General features: G+C 32.3%; 1 protein-coding gene across 1 annotated transcript; it reads right to left on the bottom strand.

Moving 5' to 3' along the window:
* Positions 1-6,580: 6,580 nt before the first annotated feature.
* Positions 6,581-8,192, bottom strand: LOC108217872 (homeobox-leucine zipper protein HAT22). Its single transcript, XM_017390764.2, has 3 exons — positions 7,678-8,192; positions 7,488-7,567; positions 6,581-7,032 (listed from the first exon to the last, which is right to left on the bottom strand). Exons 1-3 carry the CDS (start codon positions 8,101-8,103, stop codon positions 6,726-6,728), a joined length of 813 nt encoding a protein of 270 aa, XP_017246253.1. The 5' UTR covers positions 8,104-8,192; the 3' UTR covers positions 6,581-6,725.
* Positions 8,193-11,869: the final 3,677 nt, after the last annotated feature.

The following is an 11,869-nucleotide window of genomic DNA, read 5'->3' on the forward strand; positions in this document are numbered from 1 at the left end:
GCAGAAAATTGCACGAGCCATCTGGTTAATTTCATCACTGCATCCATTTCTAAAGGCACTCCTTTTCAATACGAGTCCCCGCTCAGAGCACATATACACAGTCTCTCACTGCATCCAGAGACTTGTGTACATTTTGAACGCGTGTAAATATGAAAAATTTATAAGAGGTATTATATTGTTTCGAGAAATTATATGTTTGTTTTTTTTAGATTTCTCTCTAAACTTGCATTACAGTTGCGTGAAAATTAAAAAACAGAATCACATGTTAGAGACAAATTTTAATATGTCAATCTTAAAATTATCACAAGAACACGTTGCTACAGGGTTCGATTTCAACAATGTGCATAACAAAAACTTATTAATTCATGCTCTTCGAGATAAATGTGTGTATTTTTATTTCATGTTTTGAGGAGTAAATGCATATTTATGATATGTCTATATTCATTTTTATTTCATGTTTTGAGGAGTACAGATTTCACAAAAATTTATGAAAAGAACCAAATCGATGTTTAATATATGAAGGTATGTCTCCACATGTCACATCCCGCATTGTTAGTGCTACGAGAGTTGACCTAAAGTCTTAGCCTGCACTAGCCGAAGGCCCAGGTGAAGGAATAAATTTAAGAGGTCCGTAAGAGAATCGGGGAGACCCAGATCATGAAGAGAGCCGGGAAATTCTGAATTGCGAATAGAGCTAAAAAAAATTCAAAAAATGATGGAAATACAGGTGGAGAAGAGAGTCGATCAAGCAGAGAAAACCGAATGCCCCCGCATCATGAATAGAGCTAGAGGTGCGAATCAACTATCATCAAATCTCTGTATATCTTTACTCGCATCTTATCTTCTATCTGTGACATAAGATTACCCGGTCACTTCTTTCTTAACGTAACCCGATTGTGCTTTCAATTTGTAGTGTTCCATTCATTTATATACATATTTTTTATGAATCTCCTTCTCAATTCTACATATATCAAAAATTATTAACAATTTCCAAAAAAAATTATTAACACTATTCAATAATCATATAAATATTCTATACAAATTTTATATGACAAAGTTTTATCATTTAAAATTCACTTACATCTACGATTTTCCTTTCACTACACTCATTTTATATATTAAATATCAATTAGTTTTATCATTTTATCAACTTTTTTTATTATTAAATTACATTTTTTCTTCAATTCGTGACCAAGCTAATTGTGTGTTATTGACTGGGGGACGGAAAGAGAATTATTTAGATAGATCATATATACTTTTCATGTACTATAATAAAATGAATATGCTATATATATCATTTATTATAAAAAAAAAAGTTATATGCAAAGCTTTGAATTTTAATTAGTTCTTTATTCAAGTGAACACGTCATGCACTTGTAATAGTGGTATTAAGAAATTTCAAATCGTAAATATACCGTCAATTTTATATTTTTCACAATTACTATAGGGAGTTTTGTATATAATGAGTATGTTTGGTCATACTTATTTTTCAGTTAAAAAAGATAATTTCTCCTGACACGACTTAATATTATAAAAATATAAATTTTTTCGAGAATAAATATCTATTTTCATAAAAAGAAATTGCCAAGCCCGCAAACAAGGAATGACAGCTCAGGGAACCCTAGGGAGGATACACGGATTTACCTGTAAACGACATATACACAGGAAAAGGTGTATGTGGTGGTGGGGTTTGGATGGTTCAGGTCGCGCGAAGATTACGCAGGTCATTTGCTGGTTTCCAATGTATCCACAAAATTATTTTTAACCAGTACGCACTACACACTACACAGCCATCTCTGTCTCTCCATCTATCCATAGTTTTTACTTTTAAGCAACTTATCCAAGTTATAAAGAATTTATACATGTGTTAACATATATATTTCTTCTTATTTGTTTATAATTTTTTCATTGTTTACACATAATTTGAGATAATTTTTTTTACTAAATAAAACTTTAATTTTTTATTAAAAAATTAAAATACTTTATACATCCATCATATCCTCTCTTTCAAATACTAACCATTCCTTTGGCAAAAAAAAAAAAAATAATAAATACTAACCATTGAATTGGACGGACGAAAAAATTCATACCTAATTAATCGTGTTATTTTTGTATTCATCACAAATCTCCTGCGTGCGGGAGGATTTTTTTATTTTTTTTTGACAAAGTGTGCGGGAGGATTTAAGTGTACATCAATAAATCTGGCTATCACTGATGAAGAAGCGAGCAGAGCAGGTAGTGGGTGTCTTTCATTTGATGTGATCTCTGGGCCCTTTCTGTTACTTTAGGGTTTGGGCACCCACAAGAAAATGGCTGTTTACACATGACAAATCTAATTATTTGTCAGCTGTGGGATCCCAGCCTGATTTATATATTTACGATATCTCGTTTTGTCTTATTTTATTTTTTTTAAATTAGAGATGAGGGTGCGAGATTTTTTAATTAGTTAGATTTCATTCTATCAAAGAGGGGGATTGGTTCCCTTTAGTGGTGACCGGAGGAGGACAGGGATGGATCTAGGAATATGCATTGGTAGACACGTGTCTCTCCTAAATTTTTTTTAAACATTCTAAGTTTTATAAAATTACAGAAGTATCTTCCAAAATTTAAAAATATATAAGTGTTTTCCAAAAATTTGTTTGGTGTCCCTAAGATTTTGTGTCGAGATCCGCACCTAGGAGGACACCCATAAAAAAGACAAATTGCACGTAAATAGAAATTATATATAAAAAAGGGGAAAATGTTATATATATATATATATATATATATATATATATATATATATATGGGTTTGTTCAAATACAAACCAACTTTATCATAAAAACCTAAAAACCAATTTCAAAACTAAATAAATATCCCCCCAAACTCTTAAAAACTAACAATATCCCCCCCTAGCTTTGCCATCAACTTCCCCAAACTTACACTTTCCACCCCGCCATGTCACCACGCCACGTCAGCGCAGGGGGTCCCCCACTGCTGACGTGGCACTGCCACGTCAGCACTGGGTCACACCCACGGCTGACGTGGCAGTGCCACGTCATCTGCCACGTCAGCACTGCCACGTCAGCAGTGGACTGACCCAGTGCTGACATGGCAGCTGATGTGGCAGTGCCACGTCAGCAGGTGCTGACGTGGCAGATGATGTCATCAGTGGGCCCCCCTGAAAATTAAAAAAAATAAAAAATAAAAAGATTGGAGTGCTCATAGCAAAAATGGGAGTGGAAATAGTGGTTTTTAGGTTTGTATGAGAGTGTGGTTTGTAGTGGAATAAGCCCCTATATATATATATATATATATAGGGTATATATATATAAATGGGAGCGTTCTGGTACAAACTTACAAACTTTTTTTTTCAACACATATCTAACTTGAGTTCAACATTTTTTTAACATATTTTGTTGAACATCTATTAAAATAGTGGTGGAGAAGTAAATAAACCAATTTTTAAATGTAAGAACTAAGGTAAACATGTTATATAACTAATATTTATGTTTCTAGACCCTGCCCTTACAAACTTTTTTTTTCAACACATATATAACTTGAGTTCAACATTTTTTTAACATATTTTGTTGAACATCTATTAAAATAGTGGTGGAGAAGTACATAAACCAATTTTTAAATGTAAGAACTAAGGTAAACATGTTATATAACTAATATTTATGTTTTTAGACCCTACCCAAACCCCAGAGGTATAATTTAAACATCTTTTTAGATATATTCAACACAATGATAATTAGTGTTCAACACCCGATGTTGAACCCAGTTATAAATATGTTAAAACGCGATTTATTTATGCGTTATTTTTAAAAATTGTGATGTTTTTTGAAGAATTTTCAACATGGATACTTTATATAACTAAGGATTAACACGATAGAAGAATAAAAAAAAGTTTGTAAATTTGTAACTTAAAAAAGTTTTTATTTGATCCTATCCCTCTATATATATATATATTCTCTTTGTTACTATAAGAAAAAAAGGTGTAAATCATGCCTCTAATGAAATTTTCGTGGCAGCAGACTGAGCATAATTAAATTCCTCCGAATTTATACGTGCATCAGCTGTTTTGCATCTTATTTTTTTATTGCATTGTACAGCAATCAAACAATGTATTCCTGAATTTCTACGTTATAATGATTGTTTATGAGACTAATCTTGTAGTAATTAATTTTTTTCCGAATTATTGTTGAGAACTATTCTGATGTAATCACTGTAACTTTATTAGCTCTGATCAGATATGATTAGACCGTGGATTAGCATCTTAATTTGCAGAGTATAAACTTTGTTGTCCCACTGGCCACTGAACTCTTGTCGCTTCTATTCTTCTAAAGTTGTAATCAATTCACTATTAACTGTTAATTATCTTTAATTAAATATCGAAAAAGTGTTGAACTGCCTGGTAAGTATATATCGTTGGTCAAGTATACGTATCCTAGTGTATTTGATAAATAAATAAAGAGAGAATATCAGATCAACTCTCGCTGCAAGAAAAAGTGTTCATAAACGATTGAATTAATAATTATTAATCGCAAATGGTGTCAAAATTAATTAATTAACATCAGTTTATGTTTGTTCTATTTTTTATTTATTATTATTTGCGATGAACTTTGACAAACATACTCCCTCTGTTTTTTTTTATATGACGCTTTGACTTTTGGCACACACTTTTAAGTGCTTTGACCGGGTAGTTAAAAATATTATTTTTTAAAATTTCTTTTTCTGAATAATAGTATATAATCAAAATTTTTATTTAGAAAAAGAAAATTCAAAAAATAATATTTTTAACTGCCCGGTCAAAGCACTTAAAAATGTGTGCCAAAAGTCAAAACGTCATATAAAAAAAAACAGAGAGAGTAATTTATAATTAATTATACTAGCCTTTAACCCGTGCGAAGCACGGGCGGGTGTAGAATTCGTAATTTATTAATTATAATTTAAATTTTAACATCATCTTATTAGTATTTTAGTATTAATGAATTAGATTTTAACCAGATTATATTTACCAACTAATTACATTTTTTGGACGACTACGAATTATATCAATATCGGTTTATTATAATTATAATATAGTATATAAATAATATATAAATTATATTTAAAAGAATAATGGTAGAGTTTTTTTTATCTTGTATTACATCACAAGTGTTTGTAATTTGAACGGTATAAAACTCTTTAATATTGTAAGAGTAAGAGAAGTCTACATGTGACCGACTTGTAGTTATAGAGGAGATGACCAAACCAAAATTTTGTACGACTACAAATTAAACCTATGTTGGCTTATTATATTATAGTATAGATTATATCTATTTATGTAATGAGCAACGGAATCACGTAGCGGCATAGCGCTGTGTAATAACAAGTCTTTCAGTAACATTTAAAAAAGAATAAAATCACATAGAATTCACTTGGTCAGGCCCAGCCCAACCCAGCCCAGTCCGATAATATATCAATTTCAACCCGGTTTATGATCCATTAACTACTCGCTACAAACCACGCAGCAAATCAAAAATAAACAAATGCAGCCTACTTTTTCAAATTAATTATTTTTAAAATTAGCTGCAATATACTTGCTTGATTAATGTGACATGATTCAAATCACTTTAGTATTAAACTCAATCCCTTTGACACTATCTACATATGACGCTAACAAAAACACTAATCTATCTTCATTTGTCAAGATTTTCACCATTTTATAATCCCTGATGATCATGAGATCAAGTTAAGCCAGTGTTTAGCTTAATTAACAAAGAATTAGCCACTTGGAACACACCTATCAAATATTAACACCACTTAATTAGGTACTTAAACAAATCTGTCAACTGTCACGCCGCCTTCACCACGTCCGGGCAAACATCACTAAATTTGTTTAAGCACTACTGGTAAACACATATGTTTTGTAGATACGTTCGTATGTTTACTAAGTAAATTAAGTAAACAACGTAAGAGCTGACTGCTGAGAAAAATAGTTCAGTTAAAAATCGAGGAGACAGACTAATTTATAAAATTGTTTAAAGTAAATAATTATTTTATTCTGAGTCAGGAAGTTGATTTTAGATAATTAATAAAAATATTGCTATGAAGTATCCCAGTTCGAGACTTCGAGTCATTTCAATTTCTGATTACGAGATCGGGATGAAATATGAAGACCGAAGAATTATGGGCAGGCACATGCATCATGCATGTCGTAAATGCTGGTACAATGACGGGGAATGTTTATATAAGTAGGCTTCAGTGGGTTCAATAATGTTATTTTTCTGTCTGTCTTTGAACGAATAATGCATTCCCGTTTGTGCATGTCTTATATCTGTCGCAGTATCTACTTGTGGTTGATTAGGGCGAGTAGTTGGCAACTGGGAACCGTATAGTTTTACATATCCGAGATGTAACACGAGGATATATATATATATATGTTTAACGCACCCAAAATTGAATATAAAATATTTCATAATTAAATTTTGATCGGAATAGATGCGCTGTATTTTTATATATATACATACAACCAATCAAAACATCTCATATTAATTATTATGTTATTTTGTGCAAAAATTTGTACCGACTCACGGGTCTTCAGAAGAACTCTGTATTCAGTTTAACCATTCGAGATCGAATGAAGGATTTATTTTAATTGGATTTATAAGTACATACAAGTTTCAATATATCTGTTCTAGCTATGAAAATTAACATATTCAGGAACTTCTTAAACGAAAAAGAACAGATTAAGGTCACCGCTAGCAAGCTGCAGAAGAATGATTACTGAGGAGGCCATAAAATTGTTTCTTGGTGCTGTTTATCGAAAATTGAGGCTTCGAAGAAGCTTGATGATGCCTGATTGCAGGCTGATCTCTTAATTTCTCACAGGAAGGGCATATCCTAAGCGTCGCGGCTGGCAGTTGGGCCTTATAATACGGCGGTGCTGCTCGCTTCAGCGCCTTGAGCTCTTGCACCTCCCTCTGAAGCTTTCGATTTTCGTCTGTTAATGTTTCGCAGAACTTCTTGAGCAGCTCACAGTCTACCTCAGTTTGTTTCAGCTTAGTCCTGTCAATTAGTTTGGACAAATGTTATGTTATGAGGCCAAAAGAGCTCTTGATCTAGCGGTATCAGATTATGAGTTTTATTAATGAATCCGTATCTGAATTATTCATTTACGGAATGCATCATACGGTGACTATTGCTGAAAACGGGATCAAATTTAATATTGGCTAATTTTTTTTAACTTTTTTTCCACTTTGCAATTTACATAATGGTCCCCCTCCGTATAAACGACTTTTAATAATTTATATATTATTCTAAATAAAACCAAGCATGTAGAATATATACTGTCCGCTGTGTTTGTTTGCCAGAATGATGATGTGGTACTTAATCAAATCAAACTCAACATGCTCGGAATATTTCTAGTTAGTAGTTAGTACGGGGAAGGTAAGATATACACAGACCATTCAAATGATCTACGCAAATCATGATCTATGTAATAGGAATGTATATAATCGAACCTGGCTCTTCTGTTCTGAAACCATACTTCCACTTGTCGTGCACTCAGATTGAGCTGTTCAGCCAACGCCTGCTTTTGCTTCTGCTCAAAAGAAAATCAACGTTAAAATTATTTAAATCCTCACTTTCTAAAGAAACAGATTAAAATAATTCCGCGAAATATTTAAAATCACTAAAATTAAGAAAATTTACAGGATTAAGAGTGATGTGTTCTCTGAAGTTGTCTTCCAGAACAAGAGCCTGTTGTTTACTAAGTCTAAGTTTCTTTCTCACACCGCCTTCTTCCTCTATCTCCTGATCATCCCCTTCTTCCGAGTGAGACATACTTGATACGTTCCGTTTCATTTGACTAACTTTTTTAATTCTCACTTCTTCCCAGCTCACATCTCTAGTTCTCTTCACGCCCGAAGAACCAGATGATACAACGCTGATCGAAGAGGCCTGGCGATTCAGAATCATATCGGGTTTGAACACTGCATGCACTTTACTTGCATCGGAAGACAAGGCTAGACTGAGATTCGTGAGCTGATCGAGCTGAGAATATTGTTTCTGAGGCGGTTCGAGATGAGAAAACAAACTGAGAGTGAGGCTAGTGCTGCGAGGATCCTCGAAAGCCATTGGAGGATAATAATATTATGATTTGATGAGAAAATATGAAGAGAATTTGAAGAGCAAGGAGAGCGGTAGTGACATATATAATGGAGATATGAAAAGAAAGACTACAGTAATAAAAAAAGAAATGATTATTAAAATTGTAATAAAAAAGGTGGGAATGATTTGAGTAAACGAATCTAGACCGTTGTAGTGAAGTTGGCCCATTTTCCTTAGTTTCTCGAGTTGACCGAATTCTTATGAGTTACTCCCTCCGTCCCAGTCAATAGTATACATTGGGGGACGGGGGCGCGGCACGGACTTTAATGCTTCAATATAGTATAGTTCTGTAAATTATTTTTAAGATTTTCTTTTTTTGTATAAAAGTATAACATTTATATTTTTATACAAAAAAAGAAAATCTTAAAAATAAGTTGTGGAACTATGTTTTATAAGAGCCTTAAAAAGCGTGTCGAGCAGTGAAAAAAAAACGTATACAATTGACTGGGACAGAGGGAGTATGAAATGTTACATTGTGAGTGTGAGGAATAGAATAATGTGACTATTTAGGATGACATATACGTATACGTGGAATAATGCACATAGGTAGGAATTAGGATATGTGCTGTGTGTATAAGATCTGGGTATATTTTTAGGAGAAAATAGGGTTGTTTGGTTTGCCATATGTTGCAGAACTAATTTTTATTTTTTAAAAGAAGTGAAAAATATGTATTTTTTTAAATATTATAATTTGTTTTTATTAAATATAAATATGAATATGAACGACCTTCTCTATATTTATTCCTTTAAGAAATAGATATAAAATTTATTAAAAATAAGTCTTTATTTCCAGAATGGCTTTTAAGCAGAATGCCGCTTTAAAGATAATCGAGTCGAGTCAACTCGGATATTGTTAGACTGAATTAGTTTTCGGTCTGAATTCCAACCAAATAATAGACTGATGTGTTGAAAGCCGAGACTTGAAAATTTGAATTGGTTATACCTAATAAAAACTCAATATAGCCAGTTTAATTCAATTTTGATCCGGTTAAATATGTAAATATCTCATAAATATTTGTTTGTCAGCGTTTTGTTTTTATAAAAAAGAGGAGATAGTACTCCCTCCTCCGCCGCTAAGTAGTATATAATGGGGGACGGAGACGTGACACGGACTTCCTCTCCCTGACTAGTATACATTGGGGGACGGGGACGTGACACGGACTTTAATGCTCCTGTAAAGTGTAAAGTGTAGTTGTGCAATGTATTTTTAAAATTTTTCTTCTCTGAATTAAAGTTTGGATGTTATATTTTTATATTGAAAAAGAAAATCTCAAAAATAAGTTACGGAACTATATTTTATAATAGCATTGAAATGCGTGTCGAGCAGTTAAAAAGAAACGTATAAAATTAAATGGGACATAGGAAGTAATGATTAAATTTTTGTCCGTACAATTTGTCTTATATAAAGCAAAGGAAGAGTGATGTTATACGCTATCCAATTTCCTTGTTAATGGCCTAAAATGCAGTTCTATTATTACCAGTAGTCCACGTTCTAATCATGAAGATGGAGGTATCTGCTGTTTTACGTTGCTTGCGCACACAGAATATACTTTAATCTTCTGCAATTTTCATATGCATTTTTAGAAGATCTTAAAGTCATTAATCTAGTGAGTAAATTAGTACCCCAAATTAGAAGCTAAAACAAAATAATTCATTCTTCATATATAGTACTATGATGGCTACTGATAAAAAGGAGTGGACGAGTGTATATACAAAGTCATGCTCCAACATTTTAAAATATATAGTGTAGGATAGGGACCTGAATTTCGAATCAATCTGGACTAAAATAATGTTAAATTTTGGAGATCAGGTGGGATCCAAAAACAAATTTTGTACTCCCTCCGTCCCTAAATACTTTTCCTGTTTGTACTTTTCATGTTTGCCAACACACACTTTTGATCGTTAATATCTTTCATTTCGTAGTAGCATTAAATATAAAAACTTCACCGTATTAAAGTACTCGTGAATACGAATCTAACAAGATCACTTGTGACTATATTTAGTTTTATAGATTAGATGTAAATTAGTAATTTGTCTCATGTTATGAACAGTACCGACATTACAAATAGGAAAAGAAAAAAGAAACGGAGGGAGTAATAACTTTTTAACTAAAATTAATCATGATTTGTAAAATAAATTATTTTTTCGAGCTGTAATTTAAGAGACTTCCTCATTCTATACGGGCATGCAGCATGTTGACATGTAGTCTGTATAGTTGCATGAATTTGGTTGTATATTAAGTGAATGGTGGATCAATTATGTTGTTATTGGTAGCATAACAGCATGGTGGGAATGTGAAGAGTGTGCTGATTATGCAAGATTGTTTATCTGGATGGGAGACATCCTTCATGAGAGCCAATGCTATATATGTTTCTACCCATAAGTTCAATGCATTCTGCTATGGACATGTCTTCTACAAAAGATGAATCTTCCCCAACATCATCCCATGTTCAGTAGAGTTTTGGAATGATACAGGTTGATTTTGACTTTGTTTGAAAATCATGTCTACCGTTAAAAATTGCTAGTAAAAAATGTTGTTATAAAAATCTGATAATTTTTTTTAACATTTACATATTTTTAGCTATAATATAAAAATAAATATTTTTAGTGAAATTTGGTAGTAAAATTTATAATACCTTCCGGCAACAATTGAAAACAGTTCTTTCCTAAAATAGAGGCATGTTTTTAAACAGCTTTTCGGTTAAAAATTATCTTTCGAATAAACTATTTTTAAATTTATCAAATAATTGTCACATAGTTTTTGGCAGGGAGATGGTATTGCTATCTGATATTCCAATGCCAAACGTTCCTAAAATTTGCTTATCAAATCTCAACAGATATTTAAATCTGTCATATATCAAATACCAATAACAATCCTCCGATATAAGATTCCAATGGGACCTGCAAATCTAGAATATCTATTTACCGAGTACAAAATTTTTACCGTTCGAAAAAACGGAGTGGTTGAACATTACCAGCAACACACCAACCATGACATGCACTAAAATTACCACCTTCCGTATGATGCATTCAGTCAAATCATCTGCCGACCATCCAATCATGTCCGATTAAGTTTTAACTTTAAATTAAATATAATAAACAAAACACAACATTTGAAAAGGGCCTGAGTTGAGATCATAGTCCATGCATCTTACTCCCTCTGTCCCAGTCAATTGTATACGTTTCTTTTTCACTGCTCGACATGCTTTTTAAGACTCTTATAAAACATAGTTCTACAACTTATTTTTAAGATTTTCTTTTTTTGTATAAAAGTATAAATGTTATACTTTTATACAAAAAAAGAAAATCTTAAAAATAATTTACAGAACTATACTAGATTGAAGCATTAAAGTCCGTGCCGCGCCCCCGTCCCCCAATGTATACTATTGACCGGGACGGAGGGAGTAATTAAGTTCGTGATTAGAGCATCTCCAGTAACATCTTAGCTCATTCCTTAAATATAATATAAAATATTGGATCCTAATGACTTAAAATAATAATAGTTATTCTCACCTCCAACAATATTCCTTATATTCATTCCTTATTATACTATTTTATTATTAAAAATTTATTATAAAATAAGATTTAGGAGAGGAGAGAGGTTACCTAAAGATAAGGCATGTCTAGTGGATCTTAGTGATTTAGGGAATCACTAAGATACTATTGGAGTGGATTATTTTTCCATATTCCTCATATTTTGGTTTAAAACTCCAAATAAGGAAGCTGCTGGAGT

This window comes from Daucus carota, chromosome 4, assembly GCF_001625215.2.
Source record: "Daucus carota subsp. sativus chromosome 4, DH1 v3.0, whole genome shotgun sequence".
Classification (NCBI taxonomy): domain Eukaryota; kingdom Viridiplantae; phylum Streptophyta; class Magnoliopsida; order Apiales; family Apiaceae; genus Daucus; species Daucus carota.